The sequence below is a fragment of the Aptenodytes patagonicus genome, chromosome 4 (genome assembly GCF_965638725.1).
Source record: "Aptenodytes patagonicus chromosome 4, bAptPat1.pri.cur, whole genome shotgun sequence".
NCBI lineage: Eukaryota > Metazoa > Chordata > Aves > Sphenisciformes > Spheniscidae > Aptenodytes > Aptenodytes patagonicus.
The window spans coordinates 27,153,429-27,181,366 of NC_134952.1; the positions used below are offsets into that span (position 1 = coordinate 27,153,429).

The window sequence follows — 27,938 nt, forward strand, 5'->3', positions numbered from 1 at the left end:
CCGAACCCAACGGTCCCCAGCCCCAGCGCGGCCCGGCAGGTGGGTCTGTGGGCGGGGCGCCCGTCCCGCCCCGGGCCGCGGCTCGGCTGGGCAGGGGAGAGCAGCTCGCTGGCGGGTAAGGGTTAACGGGGGCGTGCGGGGTCCGCCGGCGGGGTACTCGGGGGGGGGGGGGGGCGCTCCCCTGCCCGGCATGGGGCGGGGGGGCATGGGTAACTGCTGCCGCGGCAGCGGGGCTCCAGCGCCCGGGCTGCCCCGGCGCGGCCCGGGGGAGCCCCTCAGGCCCGGCGGCAACGTGGGGCAGGCCTCTCGCGGGGGCCGCCTCTCCCCGCAGCGCCCGGCGCCGCCATCCCCAGAGGGAGATGCGAGCGGGAGAAACCCTGTCAGGAAAGAAGGACCCTTGGGTTACTGCTGAGGTGAAAGGGTGTAGAAGTCGCCCTGGCCGCCCCTGTATGTTTTTTGGGGGGTTGCTTGTTTTTTAAGGCCTTGCAGCCCAGTGTTTCAAGAAACGCTATGTGCGTTTATACAAAGAAAGTATCTTTTTTCCATATGACTGTACTATGAGTTGACGGACGTGGATCATTTCTCGTAAATAAAGCCGGGTTGGGGAATGGTCTCGTGGCTGACTTTTCTTTTCCTGACTTTCACTAATCTTCCCTTCCTTCCAACTTAGTTAACTGAAGTTGGGGACAGTAGAAGCTTTGCGATCCATTGAATCTCTGTTCAGACAGTCTTAGCTGATGTTAGGAAGCAGATGTAATTATGTATACCCGTAAGATTAGTAAGAAAAGAACTACAGTATGTGGCTGCAAGCATTTACTGTTGGTGTATGAGGAACCATGTCCATGCTCACAGAGCCGCTTTCCATCAATTCTTGTTAATGTGAATTAGTACTGGGTGGCCAGGCTGCCTGCTGTACCCGATATAACACAGATGCTGTGGGGTTGTTTATTGCTTATCACTTTTGCCGAATTGTATAATAGTAGAGGCTACTGAAAAAGGTGATAGCTGAAGAAATAGGAAAAATACATGTATTGGTATATAAACAGAGGAATTAGTGACTTTGATGGGTGGGTGTGTGTGGAAATCCTTTACTATGCTGTCTAGTGAATAAATGTCATAATTCTATTCGCTTGAGTTCATTAAGTCAAAGCTGGAGCCATCTAGTTCCCACTCTACTATTTGAAACCTGCAATCTTCTTATCTTTATTGGTATTGTTTGTACTTGGATAACAGTAACTTGTGTTACAGGAGTCTGTCTGCATCCATAATACAGGTGTTTTCAGAAGAGAGATTTGTACGTCCCTTTGTGCAGATAATGGACACAAGAAGGACCCCCTTTGCCTTGTGATGCTACTGGTATTGCTCGTTGAACTGTTGTGCTAACAGCGAGTTGTCCTGATCGTTTTCATCAGTTTAGTGGATTATGACTTGGAAGCAGAAGCGGGGAGATACTTCCTTGTCTGTTTTCTGTGCTTTCACAACCAATGTTGTCCTGAGATAGGGGCTTGCTGTTTACAACACAAACTCTAGGTGTCATGGAGAACAGCTGTCCAGTAACTATCCATTAAATTTTAGTCACAGGTGTCTTTAAGTTCCCTTCTTCTGCATACCCTGCTAATACTCTAACTTGCAAATGTGATCAAGCTTAAGGGAAACTGTGTGGAAGTGTATTGGCAAGAACTTGGAAACTTTATTGCAACAGCAAGTTTCTGCTTCATAGATGAGGCAGTTGTACCTCTAGTCAGCCAGATCACTGAGAGTATGTATGTATTTTTAACATTGAATCAGTGTGCTAAGACTGTATGGAGAGATGCTGGATTTGGGTCCAAATCAGACTGGCTTAGGGTTTGTAGGACTCAGGAATATTATAAACTTTGATTTTATTTTTTTCTATTCTCACATTCTTTCTTCATCTCTCTTCAACGACCCCCTAACACAACAAATTCATGTTTCATTTGAAGATTTTCTTAACTAAACAATGGAAAAAAATCTTTCTGAACTTTGAAGGCCATTCTCTCTTTTAGGAGAATGATGGCCTCCTTGGGACCTTGAGGTTTTTTCTCCCCTCAATTGAGTGATCTGCTTGAGATTCAGTTCATTTCTTCCATAGACAAAGGCAGGGTCTTTCCTCTCTTCTCTAGTTCTTCCCAACTGAGCTTCATATTAATCAAGCTTGGTGTTCTCTGCTTGGCACAGAGTTCCGTAATCCAAGCTATGGTTTACAGTGTTGCAACCACACAGTGTGTCTGCACAGGGCAGAGCACTGTCATCTCACCTTTATTAAGATGACATTTGTCTTTGGGGAAAGTGTATTCATCAAATCATCTTAATAGCAGTGTGTCTTGCAGGTCAGCAAAAACGGCTTTGGCAAAGAAGTCACAAACAGTAATCGGGAACCCTACAAGTCTTGAAAGTCCTGACACCACAAACATTAGTTCACTTGCTACATATTCTAAAAAGGAATATTTTGTGTTCAGCTGGAGGAGGTGACCTGGAGCTCCAGGTCCCTTTTAGATGCTGTCCTCGTTTCTGTGAAGTCATACATGTCTTCTGGTCAAATTAGTGTAAAACATCCTGGAAGCATTTACGATTTTTTTTTCCTTTCTAAGCACAAGAGTTTCAATTTGGTTTAGGTAATCTGGTACTTTATTCTAGTGAAGAATAGTGCTTTCTTTTGATAGCGCTGCTTGTTCTGTTTCAATATGACTTCATAAAATAAATTTATGTTTGCACCATGGATCCATCAGTGCTGCGTCTAACACTAGGGATGTTGGAGCTTAACTCCCACCAGATGAAGCTGTTTGTCTGAGGCCCAGGACCTCTGTAAAGAGACAGTAAAAGTTGCTTCTACAGGGTTAGCAGCTCTCTGTTTTGAGGAGCAAATCCTGGGAAAGGAGAATGAGAGGTGGCCTCCTCCAGATGAGCTGCCCGAATTCAGGAAGCAACTCTAGTCGGTTGTCTGGAGCATGCTGGGCTGGGCGGACACTGACTTGTGCCGGTCTTGGAGAGGGGAGGAATGGGCTGAGTGTCACCTGTGTTGGGGAAAGAGAGTTTGAACGGGGGAATGCTGGCTCAGCATGGGGCATTTCATGGCTGCCTGCTGGAGAAATAACAGCTTGTGTTCCTCCTTTCCCCTCCAACCCTCTGTGCTGCCATCCTCCTTCTCCACTATGCTTTGTGTGATAGGGGCAGGAAAGGGGAGAGGAAAAAAGGATGCTGAGCAAGTATGTCTGACCCGGGGAGAAGAGGTATGTAATTTATCCTGAGGAATGTGGGGAGCGCAGGGAAAAAGCTTGAGAATGGTTGTACTGAACTAAATTATGTAGCAAAAGAGAAGATCCTTTCTATTTGGTCAGAGTATCACCTTCTTTTTTGGATTTTTAGACTGGCAAAAAGAACAAATTCTGCTGTTCTGTGCTGTTAATCCTAAAATATCCAGAACTATTTGTTGGCACCAGATCCATGCCTAGCTTTCTGTGCTAAAGCTGCTAAATTCCTCACAGTTCTCTTGTATTATTCTTCCCCAGACAGGAAGATGACTTTTTTTGTTTTTTTTTTTTTAAATCTTTCCTCTATGACTAAATTCTTCTTGGCTTAGCCCTCTTCTGAACATTTAACCTGACTTCTAAGCCTCCGAGCATTGTCATAAATGCATGTTATAGCAACCAGAGCAAGCAGGGTAAATCCAAGCACCGTGATGGATATACTTTAAGTAGGTTTTATGTGGAACTTAAGCATATTTTTGGATTCAACTAACACTGGCGCTTTTTCTTTTTCTTTAAGCCCTATTCCACCTCTGGGAAGGTAATTTTTATTTTATTGTTTATGTAAGATGTGTAGAAAATTTAAGAAATGCACAAGGGCTTATGGAGAGTTGGTTAATATCTTCAGAGACTGTCGGAATGGATTTCCTGCATTTACAATTGTGCTGTTTAGGTAATACATTAAATACATTAACACTTAGGTGATCTCTATTATCCATTTTTAGGAACAGATATGCAGTTTAGTGGGCAAGCATGTGGATTCACTGCAATTCTTTTCAAGATGGTTCTTCTTTGGAAGTGACGATGGCTGCTTTGAAATTTCTGTAGTGTCTTTTTATTAAAGGAGAATTCCTAGTAAGTCATACTATTCTGACTGCAATAATAATGCTGCTTATTAGACACAGAGAATAAAATCTCTGCATGTAGTCTGTTTAGGATCATTTATTGTAAAGCACTGGCCTCTTTGAAACAAGTAACCAGTCTTCGTATCTGCATTAGTGAAAATAAATAAGGTAAGAAAACTATTATAAATACTTCTCTACTATATGTAAGATGATAGACGTATAGAAGTATACATGATATATGTATATACGTATTTGCAGGATTAGAGCCTAAAAAAGAAAATAAGTTCTATTGAAAACCTGAAAATGAAGGGAAAGGTGTATTCTAGTGAAAGAAAATTTTGTAATTCAATACAAACTTTGTTTTTTGCAGAGGCAGCAGGATTGTGACTTGCACTTACACAATCAGCAACTGGAAAAATGCCAGGTTCTAAAAGTAACTCGGTGTCTTTACATGAGGATGTTATAAATGATACTTCAGACTTGAGTGAAATGAAAATTTCAGATGAAAAAGGATCTGTTGAAAAAAGAACAATGACTCTGATTGAGAAGAATGGCTATCACGACTCCGTATACATAAACGCAGCTAAGATTTTTCAAGGCATTCATACTGAAAAGCGTAAGGATAGAATATTGGTGCGGTATGGTGATGACTCAGTATCTCCCATGCTGACTTTTAAAGATGAGTATTCCCAGCGTGTATCTTATGAACTGGCTTTCAATGCTCTAAAATGTAAGTAAGTACAAAACTTTTCCAAGAATTGCCAACAGAAATGATGCAGCAGAGAAAATATGGAAAAATCAAGGTGTTTAGTTTCTGCCTGACAGTAGAGATCTTTTTTTGGTTAAACTACAGGTTACTACTAGATTACTCTTATCCCTCAAATATTTAAATATATCTAAGTGTTGTTAGCATTTTGTGAAATCAAACATTTAAGGTCTATACTTTTTCATGTAAAGGAATTATACTTATTTAGAGTTGCTACTGTTTGTGATTGAATTTGCCCTTAATTTTCATGATGTTTAAACTTTAAGCTTTTTCTTTATAGTGATTTTAAGTTTTTCTTTTTGTTCGATAGAATCTTGTAGATTCCATAGCATAACTTGTCAATATTTTCTTTTTTTGCAGATCAAGATCTTCTTGAAGAAATATTGTTAGATAGTTGTGTTTACCCGTGCCACTCAATAGTAAGTGAATATTTTTGTGAGGAAATAAATTTTGTATTTTCTAAGTTGGTGTAATTAGAATATTTTCTGAGGATTCTGCAACATTCTTCAAAACAACATTTGTTGTTTTGAACTATATGGTAACCTGAGACTGAAATATTGCTGTCCTTTTTAGTTAGTTGTCTAAAGCATCAATCTCCAAGGTACTAGATACGTTGTTTGTGAGATTCTCATTGCACCTTACTGCTGGGAATCAAAACCTTCAAAGAAAGAAGGTAGGGGAATGAACCATAATGCTTACTGCAGCGTAATACTTTCTCAGTGATGTCCATGAGCCAGTCCATGTCTATGTGCTTTCCTTCCCTGCTGTGTCCCCTTGTGAGTGGGGAAAAAAGTCATGTTCCCTTCCTGTCCCTGGGAGTTGGAAAGCATGGAGTGAACCCCATCAGACAAAAGAATGCATTGAACCCATTGAACCCTAACACATTTGATTTTTGGCTTGTTTTTGTAAGGAAGTAAGACTTACGTGGTAACATTTTGCGTTTGGTGGTATTTCCCTAACAACTTGAGTTTTCTAGCTAATTTCGGTTATATTTGTGAGAAGGTAAGAATTTTTGAAGGCATAAGAACTGTAGGAATTTCATGAAAAGAGGCAGACAAGAGTAACTGAAGTGCTGTTAATTCCTGTCCCTAAGAAGGAGATGCTCCCTGTTTTAAACATTTAGACATGGGAAGGAGATTTTACGTATGTCCTAACTGCAGAATGGTTATTATAACTGAGCTTATTCATTGTTAGATACGGAAGAATCCCACAAGAGACAAATTGATAGACAAGACGTTTTTGTTAGCTTAGCTATTCAAGGAGCTACTTTATGAGGAGAAAATAATTTCAAAGGTTAAATTCTGATAACATTAAAAGTTATTAAGATACAGTGTATTATCTGTGTGTATCGAGAATGTTTTTAATTTTGATAAGCTAAATAACTTTTTAAGTTGTGTATTTGAGTTTTTAAAAAATTCTTCAGTGTTTTACTAACTCTCCATGAGGAATTACTGTCATATTCTTACAAATAAGCATTTCATTGGAGTTTTTAATGCCTCTTACGTGGGAGACTGCTGTTTGATAAGGATCTTTTTGCAGAAGTAAGGCATGCTTTGTGTCACTTTCTCTATCCAGTTGCTTTTCTGTTGCAGCCAGATGAATTAACCAGCTTGCTTGTTGTGATGCTTTATGACCTACAAGACCGAAAGTTTCAAGCACGAGAGATTTTTGATGAAGAGGAGCCTGTAGCAGAAGTTCGGAAAATAGAAGGTTATCTACACAGGTATACATGCTAAGAACTTTTTTTGTTGATATATATTAGCAGAAATACAGATTTGTATAAGCAGTGCCTTTTTTTTATAGTTGTCAATATTACAGATGTCTTTCAAATTTTGTGGGCTTTGTTTTTATTTTTAATGAGAACCTAGTTTGAAGGGAAACTTCCATGTTCCCTTAGTTAAGAAAAATACAGCTAACAAACCATCTTTATATTGTGGATTATTTTGCTAGAAAAAGGTATCTTATTTTGGAGTTGTTGAAACTTTTTTCATACAATTTTAGAAAAGAAAAGAAATACTCAGTAAACATTCATAAATATGAGTGTAATAGAGTCAAGAGGTCATGGAGTGGAATAATATCAGTTTGTTTCACAATACTGCTATTATAGAACTTTGTTACATTATTTATTATTTTAAGTAATTAGAACCAAAAAAAGAGGATATGTAAAATAAACATTTTAAGTAGTGTTCAAGTATTTCTTTCGTCAGTCTGTTGATGAACTCCACAGGCATTTGTTGGACAAAATTGTGTTGCTGCTGGATTTAGAATAGCCCAAAAAGTTCATGAATATCGTAAGTGCAAGGTATTCCTGGAGGGCAGTAATATAACTTGGCATCTGAAGTAGCTCACCAGCAATTTTTATTTGCTTTGAGTTATCACGTATCAAGATTATGCATAAAGCTTGTGGGAAGAAAAGACTGGGAATATTTCCTCCGAGATTTTCACATAATAATAATAAAACTGACTCCTGGTTGCCATCATACTTGTGTTGTTTCTGTACACATTTAGAGGTCAGCTTTCATCAAATGCTCATTCTGCACATATATGTATTTATATCTTCAAACATACAAAAAAATCTGATGATTGTATTCCACAGATTGCAGTTCCAAAACATAATTTGTTTTTTTTTTAGCTGTCTGAGAAAATTGACGTATTTGAGAGTCATCTGTCATAATTCCAGTCCCGTGTGCATTTAAGTAAAACAGTCTTAGCTATTTATTACTACCTTGCATCTACCATCGTCTGGGGTAGAAAATGTCCTATAACTGTGTATTTTCTGTAGCAGCTTGAAAAATGAGGCCTCACTTTTGGTTTTGGTTTCTGAGCAAGATAGTTTTGTAATAGAAATATTGCATATTAATAGCTGGTGTAGACATTTCTAAAACTTAATAAACTTGTGATTATGTTTTTGTAGTTTTAGGACCAAATTGGCAGCTGCACTAGCAAGATGTCGCATCAAACATGATGCTCTTTCAATTGAATACATTCTACCAGAAACCATACGGAAGCAGGAACAAAGGGCTTCTGCTTTACCTTTATGTGTTTGGATAAACACATATAAAATCAGGTAAGGTCTTTAAAGTATCATCTAATATTGACGTTTTTACATATGAAGTGATATGGTTTGCTACAGACTTGTTTCAGAATTTCCAGGTTATATTATTAACAGTAATTTAAGTTTCGTATAGTAAATTCTGCTTAGTCCAGCAACATTGCCTTATGTTTGTTCGTAGTTTTTATATAGTGCAGCAATGGTATTCATAAACTGTGACAAAGTTGTGAAACAGTTTTTCTTACTATTCTGTTGCTTGTGTGGGTCTTTCACCAAATAAATGAGGAATTAAAGTTAGAAAAAACTATATGGGTGAGTAAACTCTGTGATGAAAAATAGAGAAAGAGAAAACTTTTTAAAAAGTGGGTGTATTACTGTAAGCCATAACATTGGCAAAGCGTGTTAAGGCAGATACAATACTTAAAACTGGTGTTTATTCTGTAACGATAGTGTAAACTTGAAATAAAAATATACTTTTTAAAATCCTTATATTCAGTGGGCTACTATATATGTAACACTGGTGTTCCCAGTTCTGTGCTAACTGATGCATGAACCATACCAGGTTATCCTGTTACCTATTTTGTTAGACAGGTAATCCGTTTTATAATATTTTCAAGAATTCTTTTTTCACACTCTTCTCTTGGACCAGTGTTCTGTGCTTAGGTTATAGGCTCTTCAAGATAGAGAAGGTGCCTTACTCTGGTTGTGATTTTGCAGCCCTTAACTAAGATTGAGCTGAAAGCTGCTGCATTGACCCTACGTTAAATGTACCATATAAGCTTATGGCACTGTCTGAAACTGCCTTTCAGCAAACAAGTCTTGGCGTATATTCCTTTAAATCTTTATGATATTTGCATTGCAAACCTCAGCATTTATGCCTTTATTACATTTACACAGGGATTATTTCAGATATCAGCCATTAAATTCATTGACGAGCTGGGCTAAATTGAAAACAATTGAAAGAACTAAAGTATTCCAGCAGTAAATTTGCTACAGTGTCTCCTGAGCGTATGGACATTTATGTTTTGATGCTTTGAATCATCCTCTGGAGACACATGCCTCGTTCTTAATTTATTTTATCAGACTGATTACCTTAATTTTTTCAAACCAGAATTTATGTGCCTAAAATAGAGTGAATTCCCCTCCTGCATTAGGCAGCATTGTGGGGTTTTTTTTATATATATATGCATATATACACACACACACACTCACACAAAATAAAAGGCAAAAATCCCTATAATCAATGTGAGCTATATTGCTTTAAGTAACTGTTGTATAATAGTCAGAGATGTATGTTAACAGCCTTCAAGATGTTTTCAGAGATTTGGAGAAGAAGGGATTCACAAGAGTTGAAACTGTGTCAGACTTTGACCGTTATACGTACTGTGTGGACCAACATTGCCACGATGTATTGTTTTTTCCTTCCTCTCTTAAAGAAGAACTTCTTAATTTAGATCTTTTTGCAGATTGCAAACTTTTACTGCAGGTGAGTTCATGTCACCCTTGAGTAATATAATCTGCAAACTAAAATAATGCTTTGCATTAGAATGAGGTCATGTATTGTGTGACTGTCCTATTAAATCAGTCAGGCAGCAACATGCTCTCATAAGGTTTTGGATGTTTTTAATAATCAGAAGATTAGAAACTGTTTCACTTACTAAATTTAGCATGCAAATGTTAATGCTTATAAGCGATAGCTATAATTAAGTTAGTAGAATGTTTTAAATTTAATCTTAAAACTGTTGAAATAAACATCAAAAGTGGTCAAAGAAGCAGTCTCACTTCTGAAAATGTGAGGAAAGTGTCTATGTAACTCTATATGCATTACCCCCAGTCAGTAGATAATGGTATGCTAATATTATAATATCTCTTCCTCTTCAACTGCATATTTGTGATGGGATGGTGAGACTTCTTTGCATTTTGTGCAGTGTGATTCCTAAATCTCCATAAACCCCACTGGTCTTTTTCCTGACTTGCCATCATTAGCCTCTCCAGGCAAGACTGGTCAGAGGTTCCTGTTGTAGAGCGGTGGTCTGGAGTAACCGTGCAACAATGCACAACCGCAAATTACCTGAAGTGTCTGATTGATTCTTGAGCGCTTAGCAGAAACATTTCAAAGGGCACTTGCACTTGATGCTTAGCATTTTCTGGAAATTTTAGCCTCAAAATTTATTACCCAACTCACAAAGTAATTCAGTATTCAATATTCAATTTCAGTACGTATATTTCAAATAGAAGACTTACAGAAAAGAACTATACATGAGAACCCCATAGGTCATGGGAACAAATTCTGAGTATTACTACTTAAGAATATTCAAAGTGAGGAAACAGAACCCTCAAAAACTCCATCTCTCTTTGGCGGGGTAGGGTGGTACTTGAATGCTGTAAGTGGATACGTAGATATTGATGTGAACTTAAAGCTTTAGCGCCTGCCCCGCCCCTTCATCATCAGTGTTTGCCAGATTTGGTGCAAAACATGGTACCTGTGGTCCATATCTTCACTCTTTGCCTTTTAAAGTAATTTGATGGAGATAATGTTTGAACTCTCTCTTTTTCTCTTCATCACCTGTAGTATGAGATCATTTGCTCTTGTTGAGAGGCTGCTGTGCTTTCTGCATTCAAATCTGCCTCTGTGTTTTTCAAATTTCAGCAAAATCTTGGTCTTTGATCTGTAAGGGCTTCATTTCTCCTATAAATATCGTCAAGACCTATGCGAATAGTTTTGCATTTCTCTGTTAAGCTGCCTCTGAGGATGAATTCTGCATATTGTGGCCTATGTTTGTCTTTTCTGGAACTGGCTGTTGCTAAGAGTTCCTCCTTATGGGGATGATACGCACTTACATTCTTTTCACCTATAGATATTATGCTTTCTTATGCATTAGTTAGAATTAAATTATTAAAATTTAGTGAGTGACTTAATAAGATGTTTGGTTTTGTACTTTATGTAATTCTATATTAGCAGCTATCCCTGATGAGTTTTTCTCCTCCCTTCTTTCCCGTTTGTCATGAAAACAATGAAATACTCTCCTAATTTGGAAAAGAAGATTGGCATTCCTAGAAACCAAATCAGTTGGTCATACTTAATTTTCATGTCATTATTTTCTAGGATAAGTCTCGCAGCCTTGCTGTACACTCTGCACGGGCGCTGTTGAATCCAGGTGATGACATTATAGTGGCTCACATAGGTTCCCATCTGACCATTGCCCATATGTCAGTGCTGACAAATCACAGCATGTCCAGAATTTTTGTTTGTGGTGTGAAATCTTCAGCAAAAGCAGCAGAACTGAGGAACTTGTTCAGTCACATGGGATGCAAAAGTAGGTGTTAAAACAGATGGTACACATAAAGTATTGTAATATAGATGTTTGTGGTATTTATAAATATGGTATAATTCTGTCAGAATTCAGAGATCCCTTGTCTGAGGACTTGGGGAGGGCAGTAACAACATTTTTTTGTCACAAGGTGAACTGACAGCTCTTCAGCTACAATCAAGTTAATCAAAGGTTGCAGATTAACCATGTCATAGATGCAGGCTCCTGATACGTCAGGGTGAATTTTTCCTTATAAGTAGTTACTGTATAGCAGTTGGTATAGCTGGTAGCTGGGAACTTTTGGGTCCATTTATTTGGTGTCTTGGCTATTGCTTTCAGTTTGATTTTCAGCTGTTTGAGAGTGTTAATCCAAAACCCATGCACTTGGCCAGTTTACCCGAAGGACACGATCAGAACAGAATGCAACAAGACTCTGAAACCCCATTAGCAGTCTTTTCAGTGGAAGATGCTAAGGTCTAGCCAGTCCTTCAATCTGTTTGAAATCAGTGGGGCTTGCTTTGGAGGATCTGGGTCTAGCAGGCTCTAGCTCTGTGGAAGAAATGTTAACACCACTCTCTTCACCTTTATCACATTAAAATTAGGCAGGCTTGCTTGCACGTAGAACTGTTGAGTTTTTCCTTTTTTTTCAGATATTCAGTTGTTACATGAAGACTTTACTGAGATTGGACCAACAGACCCAAGACTTCAAAAGGCAAAAGTTCTTTTGCTGCTACCACAATGCTCTGGGCTGGCTGTTGGCAATCCAATAGACTTTATTTTAAATGAACACGGAGGTAACTTTCGATACAATAGCTAGCGCATGCTTTCTGGTAGAAATAGTATTCAAGCATTGTGGTCTGGACATGGTAGCTGCTTCAGTAAATTGTATAATTTTATAAAAAAACACTTTCCTTATTTTAACTACTATAAAACATATATATTAAATAACTTGCATAATTCTGTGTGTCTGCTTCTAGTCGATAGTATGAAGTTTGAGGATTATTCTGGGGAGCAGAGGGTATATAGTCTTTCTTTTAAAGTAAAAAGGCTATAGGCAGAAAATTTATTTCAAGATACCAATGTGTATATAACTTTCCATTGATTACGTTCCTTTATTGACTGTTTGTATAAGTCTATTCAATGTATAATTTTCATTAAATAGAAGCAAATAAGAGGCAGTAATAATTACAGGTAAAGAGGGAAAGAAGAATCATTTAGGCACTCCTTGGTATTGTAATTTGTAAAACCTACCTTCCCGCGGCACTACTAATAACCAGGTCTGTTACCAAAGCATTTTCTGCAAACAGCTGAATTTTAAGACACTAATGCAAGTTGCAATAATAAATTTACAACTCTTTGCATTTAGATGCAGGATTGCTAAGAGACCTTTTCCAAGGATCTGTATCTGAGGATAAACTCAGTATTCTTGCTGAAAGGCAGCTTAATGAGTTGATGCATGCGATGAAATGTAAGTGTGTTAGCTCTCCAATTTCTGGGAAGACCTTGTACTATATCAATTCCATTGTACTGTCACCAGTTTTTTACATAGTTAACTAATAGAGTAATCAGTGTATTTTTAACAGTAAGCATGTAACCAAAACCCCTAAGTAATAATCTCCTCAAGTTTGAAGGTGTTTCTGTGTCCTAGTGTTCACCAGCCATTAATACAATAATCTTCAACATTGTGTAGAGAACTGGCTTACTGTCTTAGTCATACTCTGCTTTGGGAAAGTTGTAAATGTAGTCTGACTCCATCTTCATGCTGCCACTTTCTTCCCCCCTCCTTTGGTAGCTGTGTGAAAAGACTGGATGCAGCTCTGAATTTGTGCTGAAATCTGCAAATATTTGAAAAGATTTTAATTATTAAAAAACACTAGAGATTGAAAACTGATGTGTGCAGGAGGATGTATTTTATTGGTAGAAGTGACATCCAAGCATAATTTTTATGATGCTTTCAGTCCTTAATAAAACCACTGTGTGTATGAAGAATTTGAACAGTGGAAATTTTTGTTGTTGTTGTTTTGTAGTTAACAAAGTACAAGCTATTGTTTACTGCACTTGTTCAGTTTACCCAGAAGAAAATGAACTAGTAGTGAAAAAAGCACTGGAATCTGGAGTGGAAGGAAATAAAGTACAGCCATACAGGTATGGAATGAGTAGTTTTGTCTATGGAAAAATTAAAGTATAACTTTAAATTGTAGCATAATTCTTATCCTAGACTGATCTGTGTCTTGCATTAAATTAACATTTAAAATAGTTTTTGCTGCCTCTCAGTACTCTCATAACATCAAAAGGAATGGAGTAAGTGGCATCCTCTTGACTTTTTAATCTAATATTTTTGTTCCCATCTGAAATTGAGATGCGAGGAAAGCATCGTTGGTTGCAAATAACATTGTGGTGAGCTTCTGGTAGAGCTATTTCTTTCATCCTATCAGTATTTAGAGAATGAAGCTATTTTAAGACAAAATGGAGACTAGAAGTCAGGGAACTTGCTAGCATGCTCTCAGCTTCTGACCTAGAACGATCAGTTCCAAAGGAAAAAGAAACCTAGTCTTAAAATGTGAGAATAATATAGAAGAATAAGAACCTCTGCTGTAGGATTGCTCGTCCCTGTATTCAGATGAGTGACTTTTGGGGGGACAGGTTACAGTAAGAGAACATCCTGTGCAATCATAACAAATACAAATATATATGAAAAAAGTATGTGTTTGTGTATGCTTTACACAACCTGTCAGCTGGAGCAATTGTTAAAAGACTGATGGGTGCTTTCTGGATTTTCCTTTCAGTCACGGTAGATAAATGCAAACAGTTGGCACTTGCTTGCACATAGATGTAATAGTTGATTACAGGATGCAGGTTAAGAGAGTTTATGTTGCCGAAAGCACAGGAGAGTAATACTCTAATTTTTTAGATTTTTATATTATCTTAGATGATGTTAATGACTGGGCCATCGTGGGGAAAGGTACTGTGGTTCAAGATATCATTCATTATATTTAAATTTTGCATGATTAAAATGGTAAATGTTAACTGTGGCCAGTCCAAATAATTTTTAAAAGAGGTATGTTACACGTTATGTTAAGATACAGTACAAAAAAACCACATCTTTTTCGCACATCACCGATAGAAAAGAGCAGCCTGCTTGAAATTTTATGCTAAATGGGATGAAATCAGGGTATGTCTTGCCAGTGATGCTATGCTAGTCCAAAAGCATTATTACTCTTGCTGTAAACTGTGTTTTCCTTTGGGATTTGAAATTTTGTGAAGTCTGTCACATCTTGACCTCTATGCAGCTATTACTCTACATGGAGAACTAGGGGGACCCTGGAACATAATGGTCTCTGAATTATTTGAACACAGGTAATACATAAATTCATGATATATGTAACAGAATTTATACTAAAAAAAAAATAAATCTGAATTTTTTTTTCCGGAGCTTTAATTTTTTCAGAAAAAAATTCCCCCTTGTCTAAAACACTCCTCCTCCTCCCCCCAAAGCCAAAACAAACGTCTATCCAGTGTTTTGCAGAAACATCATGAAACTTGTCATACCACCAAATTATACTTTTACTTTCAAATACAAGGGAAACTCAGATGGTAAGACAGGGAGAATAAAATTACATTAGGATTTTTGCAGACCTGAGCAAATTTGTGACAGAAGACTGACTGAACTTCATAAATGACGATTCCAGAATTGGTTCCTCCTTCACTGTCATGCATGTATCTTGAATGTTTTCGTGCCTCATTCTTGCTACAATAAAGCTGCTGGTAACCAGTGTAAACAGAGGAATAATAGAACACCATAAATAAAATATATAGTGTGATTATGCTTGTCTTAAGATGAAAGCTCAAGCCATTTAAGATGCATGTACTACTTACGACAGTTCCTTGTACACTTTCCTTAGAATTAATTAGGGAACTTACTTGACTAATTTAGAATGCAGGATAGAATGAAAAACTCTTGCAGAATTACTAGCCCCTGTGTTCACAGTAGTGGCTTTGAGAGGCAAGTTACACTAATAAAACATCCTGTGTGATCATCACAGATCTAGTTAATATTAATTTCCTTTTCCAAGAAAATTGAGGGCTTTCAGGAAACTCTTACAGAAGTTGTGCTTATGTATATTACATCTTTTGGAATTACTCTGCAGTGCTGGAGCGCTGACTGAACAAAATAAGGCTGTGCTGGAGTTTGAGGTCATACAGCTGGTCTTAGGGCTGTGACATTGTAAAGGCGGTTTCAAACACGTACCCGCTGTCTAAGCTGATCTTACCTTAAGGATATGACAAACAGTTTATAGCAAAGACTTTACCTTACATAAGGATACATATGGCAAACAGGTGTGTATAGAGGAGACGCTAAACCATCCATGCATTTCCCTTTGGCCTGTCAAATTTAATTTCTGCATCAATTTTCAGGGCCAGACCACCCGTTAAAGGGATTCCTGGTAACAGTAATCTGTATACATCAATCAAAGTAAAGATTGTCACTTCTTTTGCATTGGATGACCAGGTCTAAAAGCAGAAATCTCCTGTGTGTCATAGGGCATAGAATTTTATTTAGTAACGCAAGGAGGATGTGAGCCTTGTAGCCTGTTTTACCAAGTTCTGAGGGACACACAAAAAAAATTCAGATTACGGTGAAAACTTGGGAACAAACAGGTTAGGAGACTTCCCATTAGAAATGGACTAGCCAGCCAAATTAGGATATTGCTTACAAATACTGAATGCATTTCTCCGTAACCATCTTTGAACAAAGCTGTCTCAAGAGGATCCATGGAGCACTGAGGAGGGGCTGTATCTTACAGTCCTCAGCAATGCGAAGAGGAGGGGTAAAAATTGCGTTAAGGACATCTTGATAGCGTTTTTCTGTACTGAAACAGCTTACTACTAGTGTAGCAAGCTTTATGAGCCAAGTCCTTGAGGCCTGTTTATAACAGCTAGGGATTACTGGAATACAGGGAAAACATGCGAAAAGGCTAGTTCTTCCTTCTTCACTGATGCATTGCAAAACTGTAAATTTGAAAAAAACCCGCACTCAATTACTACAAATAGGCAAATTTTTCTAACCTAAGATTTTTAGCTTAGAAAGATATATTCTTTATTGTGAGCACATACTTAATAACTCAAAGTCAACACCTTTACAATTTCTGTGTACTGCTCTGTTTTTAGAGCATTCCCCAACTTCAGGAAAAACTCGATAATCCAGTAATTGCAGACCTGAGAAAGAACATAGTTGTTAATAATGTTCATACGTATTTATTATCTGGTGATTAATATATTTAATTATTGGAAAAAAATCAAATTGGAATTATTGGGAAAAGTGAAAAAAATTAAAAAGATGAATTCTCATGTCTGTCTTGAATTGCCGTTTTTTAAAAACTAAGATAAGGCTCTATGAAAGTGTCATTGAAAGACATAATTTGGACATAACTTTTAATATATCCTTGTTTCTTTCCTTTTATATCCTTAAACATTATCTTCAGGTCATTTGTTTATTTTTTACAGGCTTACTCCTCCTGTTTTTTCTACTTGCTCCAATTCAAAGACTTCCACTGAAATTTTTTTCAAAATGGAGCCATCAGAAATTTCCAGTGGCTGTTTTCTAGCTATTCTGGCAAGAGAGGTAAGCTAAGAAAATTACCATTTAAAAATGCTTCACAGAAGCATCTTTTCCACAAAAGAATATATGAAATGGAACATTTAAAAAATTTCCTGGCTCTTCTTCAGTTGTCTTAAAAAGACCAAAGAACAGGTGAGCAGTTGCAACGTGCAACTCCTAGAGTTTTATGCTGAGCACAGCTTTCCAACATGTGCCTTTTCGTCTGGAGCTGTTCGTGATCAGAGCAGTGTCTTGATCTAAGTCAGTGCTAGGAACGTTTAAAGGAAATACATTGTTGCTGTCACACCTTGGAATGAAGTACACAGCTTGATCAGACTCACTTGTGTTTAGTAAAGTTATTTGTTGTGTCTGTATGTGTCACCACGATTTGCCAGTTTCCAAGCATCAGTGTCACCAGTAGGGATTAAGACTTCATTATGATTTCAATAAAACAGCTATGAATTTGTTTCCTTCCAAAACTAAGGCATATGCAAAACTGGCTTGAAAGGCAGGGGACTTTTGCTGAGTAAATGGGGAAGTCTTGGCAGGATTCCTGAAGAAAGGCCTTAAAGGGCTAGCTTGCATCTCTGAGCATCAACATTTTCCTCTTGTGTCTGATAAAAGTAGGACTTTCTTCACCAAAAGAGGAAGGGGGGGGCTAATTAGAATTTCATTGAAAATTAAAGATATGAGATCTTATTTGGTTATTTGTACCACTTTCTGTCATACTGCAATTACAGTGCTTGAAAGAAGCTTGTGTCTTGGGGAGAATTAGAAGAGGAAGATTTCATTAGAGAATCACACATGAAAAGCCTTTCAAGTTATCTATTACTGACCTCTTTTCAATGTAGAATATTTTTTAAACTGGCTCCCTGAGCTAGTAAGTTTTAGTTAATCACGCTGCGTACATCTGTCTACCATATTCTCTCCCTCCAGGGAAAGAAACACTTTACTTGATTTGAATAATTTTTGAGTCAAATTCTAATGCACAGAACCAATTGCTCCTAATAGCATCAATGGCCAGTTTTTAGGTGACTCCAGAAACGAGCATTTTCTGAGAGGCATAAAATGTGTACTAAGAAGCATAATTTCAACTGAAATTTCTGGTTTTCAGGTACCTCCCCCTCTTCTTGGCCAGTTGTAAATAGTTTCTTCCCCATCGCTTCTCTTTAACTAGGAACCAGGGCAATATCCAAATATGTAATCTAGTTTGAGAGTTTCTTGCTTATGTATTATGAGCAAAGATTTTCACTATCATGAAAATTATTCATGTTTAATGTTATTGATAATATTTCTGTATCTTAGTAATTATTTCTGATACACACACACACGTACACATATATGCTCTTACAGATATGTTACAGAGCAAGTCAATGTGGGAGTTATGTAGTACCAAGCCCAGAATTCAGTTTCCCCTCTTCAGGCCTGTAGAGGGCAAAGTCTCTGAAGAGCAAATGCTCAGATAGCACTTGTCACAACAGTCATGTTCTTAATTTCTTGAATAAATAGTTTGGTTAGCATTTATCACATGTGACTTAAGTCTTTCTGCTAGATTCGGCCGTAGTTTTCTCGTGGAATAACTTCTGAGAAACCAGGGATTAAAGTATTGAGTTTGCAGCTCTGTGTTGTGGCTTAGATTTATTGTCGTTTCCTTTGAAATTTTCAGAAAGATTCTTCTGAAAAGGTGTCTGTTAAAGACATTTTGGCCCGTGCTGCAGCAAAAGGACTACTAGATGGCATGGTTGTAGAAAAATCAAAGGAAGAGGAGAAAAAGCATCCAAAAGCAACACAACGTAGAAGTAATATTACTGGTGGTAGTATAGAGCCGAAGACGGTGAAGGACTTCTGCAATCAAACTGTATCTACTATTAAGGCTGAAGTTTCCGTGTCTAAAGCAGTCAGTAACATACACCAAAAGAATGTGAACCGAACAAACAGCTATGTTCAGCTGAAGAAATCCATCAACCCTGTTTCAGACACATCTCTGCCTAAAGTGCTGAAGCACGCATCTCCTTTGTCATCTATGGGCAAGGCGTATGAAAGACAGACACTTGCAAGAAAGGCACGTGCAGAACATAAAAGGGTTGTACTGAAGCCTGTGGAAATTGTTTTGCCTCCAGTGATAACACCATACGTAAGTCCGCAAGGAAGCAAACCCAGGGTATCAACTCATTGCTTTCATGGCTGGACCGGAGCAAAGGGTTCGAGTGGTAGGATACTTCCACCACCTCTGGCTAAAGTGGTCAAGCCACCTGTGCTTAGCCATCCTCGACCATGGCTGTAAGAATCTTCAAACTTTGCCCTGCCTTTATACAGAAGGTAAAGATGCCTGTATATATTCATCCATACACTTAGATTACAGTATATCTTTACGCAGGATAATCTTGCTGTGGGAGAGAGATGTATTATGGGATATTTGTATGGAAATATCCATGTTAGATAGTAATTTTGAACTGGTAATCGCACTTCAAAGTGAATGCAGCTCAGCTGCACAGGGCTGATAGACCGTGGGGGGAGCGAGAGGAAAAAACTATAGCTTCTTGGTACACACTCTGAAGTGACAAGTTAAAGCATACACTTCCCCCCGCCCCATGACCTGTGTAGATCTGTAGGAATATTCAATTTCCAATTGATTTTTTTTTTAAAGTGAGACTGCATTTTGTAGGTGGCTATTTTTCTTTACAAGTGCTAGATACCATTTTTGTGAGTTATCATTTAGACTGTGACACATGGAAACTAAGCCTTGCACAGTAAGCCATTAGTTCACCTTTATTGCTAAAACTAGATGTGAACTTCTGTACAGGCAACTGGCCCCGTACACTAAAGTCCACGCACGGGCTTTCTAGTACTTACTCCCTTGGTTTCTACTCAGGTGTGCTTCGAAATATTAACAGTGAAAACCAGATAAAATATTCTCATGCTAAAAATACTGAATTGTCATCACGATGTCATGTCAGACTACGTCATGGCTCATAACTGCTTTTCACCAACTTTCTTAACCCAAGCAGTTCTTAGCTGAAAAGCTGCTACTGTCAAAGTAAGTTACTGCTAGTCAGCTGAATAATGACTGAACACATAGTAGTTTGTCTTTCTTTGGAAACAGCCGTGGGCTTCTAACCTGCTCCCTCTTGCTAGCAAATGTAAAATAAAATAACTGTAAAATATCCACAACTGTCTTACAGTCTGAGCAGAGGATAAAAGGGACACCCAGAGATACTTTTAACAAGAATGTGATTTAGTATTAAACATGGACGGTATAAAGAAGGAAAATGGCAAACAATGATGGAATGACCGTAAGAGGAGCCTCAAGAATTGTACTGATTTAGGTTACACTGTTGTAGAAATGAAACAAAGACAGCATAGCAATATAGAAGGGCAAAGGTACCTGCGGCCCTGAAGAGGTTTTTCTCTAGGCAAACATTTCTGGTATTTGGTAAGAGTGTTGCCAGTAGTGTTGACAATATGGTATGGAATCTTAACCTATTTGATGTAGACCTGAGGCTGGATTTAGACCCATCCAGAGAAAATGTTTTAACATCTCTCTTTTCTTCCTCACCCACACCAGTCAATGTAGCTGGATCAGCACTACCTTTAGAAGAAAGGATGTGAATGATACTACACCAGCAGTGTAGACAGCGGGCTCTTGTTCATCAGATAAATATTGTTGCTTCACTGAATCAGTGAAAATTTCTTTTAGCATTTTAATCTCAGCCAGCTGCCCTATTCAGAGGCATCACTCACCTGCTGCCATACCCCTGTGAGTGACCCATGCTCCTTACCTGTTCCAATAAAAGGATGAACTCTGCTCTTGTTTCTGAACAAACTTGTAAGGACAGATCTAGACCTGTGTGCATGCAATATATAGAACTGGAAAACAAAAATTCCCTATTTTATTTCAAAACCATCTTGGAGGAGGAGAGATTCTATGTGTTAGATAAAAGGAATGGACAGTAAGGAGATCTGGGGTTTTTTCAGTATGGCTGTTAAATGCTTAAAATAAACTTGGAGATTCTGCAGTTAGAGAACTAAACTATTTTTTTAAAATCAAAATCTGTGTCATTCATTTATTGAATGTAATTAAAATTACTTCTAAATGAACATACATGTGTCCGACGATAGAATTTCTGGGCTACTTACGTAATACACCTCATGATGTCCTCATCTTGCTTTCAGGAGTTTGAGTCTTTGAAACGTTATGGAGGCTAAACCAGTTAGAATCTTGATGTCCCACCAAGAATAGCGAAGAGCTGGTACTGAAGCTTTTGATTCTGCAGGTCACCGGCTTACTCTGTATGCACCGAACACCAGATGGTGGCAACATCTGGGGCTGACTTCAGATGGCTCGTAGGTAGAAGCCTGTATGCTCAGTTAAATGCTCAATGACTTTCTGCAGTAAAACTGCATCTTAGGTGACAAATTTTCTTTAATCCAGTTATGTGTTTGTCATTTTCTACTAGAAACCGTTGATTCAGCTTTCCAGATGCAGAAGTGTCCATTGTACTGCTATTGCCTCTAAACCACCAGTATGTTTTTCCCTCCCCTCAACCACAATTTGGAACAGAAGAAATAATTTCCCAGTTTCATGGATCAGTAACAGCTGAGACAATCATTTTATGCAGCTAAATTTATTCTCAGAACAGATTACATTTAAATGTGGAGAAGTGGTCAACAGCAGGGAAAATTGTCCTTTTCGGCATCAATCAGGTGCTTTACGTAAGACTGAGCTCTGCTAATAAACACTGGGTGTTTCCTTCTTTCTTGCTGCTGTTAAAGTAAATCAAACCTGCTTTTGCTGACTGTACAGCACAAGCCTTAGCAATGTATTAATTAACCTGCCCAAGAAAGGAGTAATGGGGTTAATGGTAACGCTGTAAAGGCCGAGCCCATATTGGCTGTTGAAATAAGAAAGTTCTCTTTCCATGGGTGATTTACTAACAATTTTAGATCCCTAGTTAAATCATCTACAAAATTCTTGATAAAATTAAAAGGAAAGGGACGTAGAACTCTTAGTGACACAGAACTGGCATAAGCTATTAGATGCTCCACGGCTTTTCTTCCTCTGTCACAAAAGGGCATATTGTTTCAATAGGTACAGGTGAGACTGCACACGAAGTACACGACTAAGAAAGAATTCATTTGACTATGAATGGATTCTGTGCCCTCCCGTGCAATTTTGGTTATTCCTGTTTAACCACCCTGTAGGTGGCCTCCCTAGCCTTACACCTCCCACACCCCCTTGCTCCCCTTCAAATGAAATAGTAAGTGGCTCAGATAAAACCTACAGCCAGCGCTGCAGATTTCAAAAGAAAGGCTTTTATCTCTAGTCGTTGACTGTGAATATAAATGTCCTTGCTGCTGCAAGGGAGCACATTAATGACATGACTGACATGTGATACTTACCTCTAACTTACTGCTTGCATTGAAAAAATTAAGAAATTAGCTTTGCTTTACATGGTTTTTCTACAGACTTCAATAAAAATGCAACTACAAATAATTACAAAGCCTGCCTTTTTTTAGGCAACCTACAGTATACAGAGTGGAGAATGTTACAAGTGCACGTCCAGTAAAGACAATACATCAACATAATAATGCAGGATATTTCAGTAAAAATAGAATAAATAAAATAAAAATATTTTAAGCTGTATTTAACAGGTTAATTTAAAATATGGCGTCAGACATACAAAGCATAGTGAACATGGCTGCCTGCCTACAGTCACTAAGTATTATTAAAAAAAATGCATAGATAACTGAAGGGTCGCTATAACATCAACTAAAACAGTGGCAGTTGCTCAAACACACATAGCCCGTACACACATTTTTGGCCATGGTAAAAAGAGTGTCTTAATATATTGTTTAACAAAAGACAACTGGCTTTGCAATACTAGGCTCTGATTCTGCAAACACCTGGGTGTGTATTTAATCTTTTGGAGAATAAGGAGCTCTGCTGAAGCAAAAAGGCCACATATAGTCAGGCCATTAAGCACGCTACTTAAATATTTGCAAAATCAACAATATTTTGTTAACAGACGCAAAACTCTTAAAACATATATTGGCAAGTGACCTACGGCTTTTCAAATTCCTCTGGCTTCTCCTCAGCCCTTCCTGCAATTGCACGCTTTGCTCGTGAAAGCTAACTAGATGTTCATAGCCTTGACAACACCGATGTAGGAGAATCTTTACATTGCTGTTTGCCAAGTGTCGGTTTAGTTTAAAGAGAGTCCGGGTCTCTCCTGGGGAGAATCGGCACTGTGCAGATGCAACTACAAAATTTAATTAGACTGTTTAAAATTCACTGTTGTAGAACAGTTGCAAATCCCAAATCCTGGCGTTTCCAGCTGGAACTTTAAAAAGACACTCACTGTCAAAGTATTTTCTGTAATTTAAAATAAAATAAAGTCAAAGTTTGAATCGCTAGCACGATGACGAACAAGGAAACTTTTCTCTCTTAACTTCACGATCCTACCTAAAGGTACATTGTTGGCCACCACATTTTGATAGCAGTCATGACAGGCAGTGAGTTTCCACACTGCTCCTAGCAGACGTCACTGGGATCAATGCTAGAAACTAAACAAGCACGTATGCAAGCTGCCATCTCCATGCTTCGCGCTCTGGCTCCATGGTCAGTTAAACCATTGGTACTGCTAAAAGGGGTGGGGTTGTTTGTGTCCCCTCACCTCCCGTTCTCCCTGCCTACTTGGCCCAAGCAACTTCTCCGGCTGTACCGGCAACAGAGCTGGTGCAAAGGAGATAGCGGGAATGTGAGCCTTGGGAGGGGGAACAATTGCTTCGGTGTCTGAGGTGCAGAATCACGGTCAGAAAGAGATTTGAGATCGGTGGCGGATCAGCTCTTCAGCTGGTATTCTAGAGAGCTACACTTAATGACGATAGTCGCATAGCTAGCCTTCACCTGACACTTGCTCATACATCACGCCGAGTTTAGTTTAATGGTTTTTCTGCATTTTTTCAGTGCAGAAATTTCTTGAATCATCATTCTTTTCCCCTTGTGTTCCTAAGTTGTTTTGCCCAGGCGTTGCCATTAATTTCTTTAAACAAGGAAATAAAAAGAAAATAGTTTGTTTGTAACAGTCTCTTGCATAGTAAAATTAAAAAAAGAGTTCTTGTAATAACAAGCTTGCCAATGTTCTTTTAAAATTACAGTATGACCAGATTTGCAGACTTGGGAGACTGTTACAATTTGGAACATATCTATGAATGGAGGCAAAACATTTTTAACGCTAGTTCAAAATATCTGTAATGTTCCATTTCCAAAATTTGTACCAATCTGCAGGTCTAGACAGAAGATGGCAAAGGGAGAGACTCAAGATGCATAACTGCATTTGAAAATTGGCCCGAGGTACAATTTTAAGGGGCAATACTGGGCTGACTTTGTCAGGGTTTGCAGTAGTGTGTCAGTGAAAGCAGTTAGATGAAGCCTTTGGAGCAAAAATATTGAAATCAAGTTGTACCACCCAAAGCACTATCCTGTTCGAAAACAACTCTCTCCTTATTTTGTCACAAGAGCATTAAAAGAAATTTCATGGAATTTTGTAAATAACAAGAAACATGATTGTTCTTTTTGTGGCACATTAAGTATTCAGCAACAAACTCGGGGAGGGGGGGGGAGGGAATTGTGCAACCAGACGCTGAATTGAACATTTCATCAAACACTTGTATGGAAAAGGTATGGAATATTTTAGTCTCTATAAGAGTTGTAAGACAATAAAATTACTGACTAGTTCTTTTTACTCCTGATTGGTTTGAGCCCTGCGTGAAATACAAACGGTATTTTTGATGAATTAATGACAGATTTAGGAGAATAAATTTAACAGCCAACAGTTGTGTTTGTATGTTTAAAGCTGAAAAGCTTCAGTGGATCACCCAGCAACTCAATTACTGAAAACACTTCTGGATTTTTCAGCATTGGCTTGGTACTAAACTTCTCTAAGACCGTGATGTATAACCAGAAGATAAAATGACACCATGATTCAAAAGCATGTCAGGGAGATGTCAAAGTGGTTGCTAGACCAATGCTGACAAACAATTTAAAACTAAGAGGTGTAGTTCTGTAAAAAATAAAACTTGGTATTTCATCTACAGTAATTCAATGGTAGCTAATACTTGGTACCTACTCCAGTGTTGAAAACAGAGCAGAGTGCTGTAGGATTTAAGATTGGTTTGTGGCAAATCCAGCTCAAGACGGTGAAACTATCAACTCAGGCATCATTCACTCCAAGGACTTTAGCATGAGTTCACTGGGAGGGACGTGGCCATATTCTTTTTTTGTGTGAGTTTAGGTAATGTTCATGTATTTACAACCAAACAGACCTTCCATCGCTCATGATGTAACTCACTGACAGCAAAAAAATTATTCATGCTTCTTTTCATATCACACGATGGTGGCAAGAACGAGAGAACATGCTTGTCTAACATTGTTTTGATAAGGGTAAATTCTCTGAAGACAAAGCATCAGCAATTTGAAACGGAAGGCCAGACATCGTCAGTTCATTTTCCTTAGTGTAGCTACTGTTATCTTCAGTTAAATGTTAGGAGAATCTTCTCTCTTATGCAGCTATGGCATCTCGGTGACCGGGCGTTTCTGTTTCAAAGTGTCAATGAGGGACAACACTCCTCTTTTTACGTTAGTTGTAACTCTTCTAGTCACCGAGTCTGCAGGAGGTGGGGGCGGTCGAACTTTCTGTGAAGGAGGTCTGGCTACTAAGCACTTCTGATACCGTAACTGCAACAAAGCAAAAGCATTCTGCAATCCTTACTGTATCCAGTACTTTCACGGAGCATTGTAAATACACTTTTAATCCTTTGTCATTAAATATAGTCAAACCTCCATTTTGGCCGTGACAAACAGCCCAGCTGAAGTTAATGGGACATTGGTCTGTCAGTCTGGGGGCAGAAACTTCATTAGCACACGATGGATACTAAATCATACGAACAGCCCTTTGAAAACTGAAAAATAAGTTTTCTGGGTCAGCTATTCTTGAACAAGGATTATTTTCACTACATTGTCACTGGACTGTATAACACAACTCCGAGCAAAATGTTTTTCTAGCATTAGATAACTTGTGTAGTGAAAGAAGAGATTTCTAACTTACACAGATGTTGCAGAGGTTAGGAGGGAAGATGACTAAAGGGGCATTGTTCACTAAATTGACATTTCAAACTTAAAAATGTTTGGGTTTTGATTGATTAAATATATCAGAATCCCAATTCCTATTTCTATCTGTTCTTTCTTTTTCTGTCTTGAAATAAATATAACGGCCAATTCGGAAAGACAATTAATTTATGGAGGCAGTGAAAAATCTAAGTGCTACTAGGTGGCTTTGAAGAAGGTCACTTACCATACAAGCAGCCTGAACAGCTTCTGATACATTGCCTGCGTTTGGTTCACACCAAAAAACGTGGCACTCAAAATGCTGGTTTCCTGTATCCATAATGAAGGCGAATGTGTGAACGTCCTTGCCTACTCCCATGAAGGACAGGAACCGCACACGACACTCCACCATGATTTCCTCTTCGTTCTGGTTATGAATCAAATGATTGATCATTGCTACTGGATATTCTGTGGAACTTTACTTTCAATTTTAAGTTGATTAACTGGGGGGACGACACTGATGCAGTATTGCGGAATTCCTTTTTATCTATCTGCAGATACCCAGCGTGCCCAGGCCTGGGCTGGATCGCCCCTTCTAGGCTATCGCCAGAAGACCAAGTCTTTGAGCGTTAGCACTGAGCATACTGTGCGCTTTAAAAACTGCTTTGTTTTGTGAAGAAACAAAACAACATGGCTATCACGACGCCAAAACATGCTCCCCTATCACTGGTACGTTACAGAGACGCTGGTTTAGTACCCCATCAGCAGACATATATAAAAGACATTATTTGAAAGTTTCATTGTATTAATCTCTATGGAAAATGCTCTACAAAAGGACAGCGATGTGAAACACAGATTTTAATATTACTCTTGGCTTCCACACCAAGAATAAGGTCAATACAGTTTAGAATTTAGGATTGCTACTTAGGGCTTAACCTACAACATTTTAGGCTCAAAATTCCTAGAAAGGATAACACTGAATGTGTTTTAGGTATCTAATGAATATTTATAATAATTTATTTCTGAGAACATGCTTGGAATGGTAAATAAAGCTGAAGCTGATACAAGCAGTAAGAGCCTCTGCAGATTCTGGAAAGAAATAAAATGCAAAATAAGCAAACGAATTCTAGTGTAAAATAACTCTTTCTACTAGTGTTTCCGTGTTCCTGGTTTTCAGCACTCGTATTACGTTAAATGCGTTTTAAACAAGACGGTCTGCCTTACTCTTTCACTGATGACTGTGACAGTAGCATCAGCAACGTTCATGGTAACTGGCATCCAGTCTTCTTTGCTAGAGGAAGCCATTAGACTTTCAATGGCACTGTTCAGAGTATCCATTCCTAAAAGAGAGGAAAATGCAATAATGAAAAATAAATACCTAAGTAAACAATAACAAAATTTTTATTTTCACATAGTAGTGCAGAAAACAGATTGTTTTGGACTCCTTATTAAAATTAATTTGATGATGGAACGACGGGTTGGGAAGTTGGTTTCCTTCATCTGCAAAAACAGAACAGGTGCCTCTGGCTTAGAAAAAAAAGGATAGCATCTTGTTTAGCTGCTGCACCATTTCAGTTCTCTAGGGCCCTTCTCATTAGTAGTGGAGCTCATCTTCGGGGAAAGCAGTAGAAAGAAACTCTGCCTTCTTGGCAGCTCCCAAAATACTATGGTTGCAAAGCACATGTTCAGATGAGGCCCTAAATATTAGATGTCTTCATGCCTGACCCATATGACTGAAGTACAGGAGTTGCTACCCTTTGGAAATCATGCATTTACACTTGGCTAGCCAGAGTCCAGCCTTTAGAGTTTACGCAAGGTACTTCGGAAGTCACTGAAGTGTTACATACCCACAGGTTTAGCTACAGGTAGCATGCCCAGGTACTGGACGTGGAACTTCTGTACCAGTTCTGTCTTTGGTGTTGGGAAATCTACTGCATGGGAACAAAAATGAATTTCTGTTAATCACCATTCACAGCAGGGAAAACCACTTTTATTT

At 38.4% G+C, this 27,938-nt stretch overlaps 2 protein-coding genes across 17 annotated transcripts in view; one reads left to right on the forward strand and one right to left on the reverse strand.

Moving 5' to 3' along the window:
• Positions 1 to 21,608, forward strand: NSUN7 (NOP2/Sun RNA methyltransferase family member 7). Of its 5 annotated transcripts, none has more exons than XM_076336164.1 (14): positions 94 to 115; positions 3,989 to 4,118; positions 4,479 to 4,838; positions 5,235 to 5,293; positions 6,467 to 6,597; positions 7,789 to 7,941; positions 9,229 to 9,412; positions 11,033 to 11,243; positions 11,888 to 12,031; positions 12,604 to 12,705; positions 13,265 to 13,382; positions 16,743 to 16,860; positions 18,503 to 19,155; positions 20,402 to 21,608. In XM_076336164.1, exons 3-13 carry the CDS (start codon positions 4,526 to 4,528, stop codon positions 19,118 to 19,120), a joined length of 2,151 nt encoding a protein of 716 aa, XP_076192279.1. In that variant the 5' UTR covers positions 94 to 115; positions 3,989 to 4,118; positions 4,479 to 4,525; the 3' UTR covers positions 19,121 to 19,155; positions 20,402 to 21,608. The 5 variants fall into 5 exon arrangements, with proteins under 5 accessions (XP_076192281.1, XP_076192280.1, XP_076192279.1 ...); XM_076336167.1 differs by having other exon boundaries at positions 21,010 to 21,608; XM_076336166.1 differs by lacking the exons at positions 94 to 115; positions 3,989 to 4,118 and adding an exon at positions 1 to 39.
• APBB2 (amyloid beta precursor protein binding family B member 2) overlaps positions 21,446 to 27,938 on the reverse strand; it is a 199,164-nt gene continuing 192,671 nt past the window's right edge. For all 12 annotated transcript variants that reach the window (XM_076336153.1, XM_076336159.1, XM_076336154.1 and 9 more), the window contains 4 exons: positions 27,790 to 27,873; positions 27,167 to 27,282; positions 26,190 to 26,369; positions 21,446 to 25,573 (listed from right to left, as the gene is read on the reverse strand). In XM_076336153.1, coding sequence (XP_076192268.1) covers positions 25,406 to 25,573; positions 26,190 to 26,369; positions 27,167 to 27,282; positions 27,790 to 27,873 — 548 coding nt within the window. In that variant the 3' untranslated portion in view covers positions 21,446 to 25,405. The remainder of the gene's footprint in view (positions 25,574 to 26,189; positions 26,370 to 27,166; positions 27,283 to 27,789; positions 27,874 to 27,938) is intronic.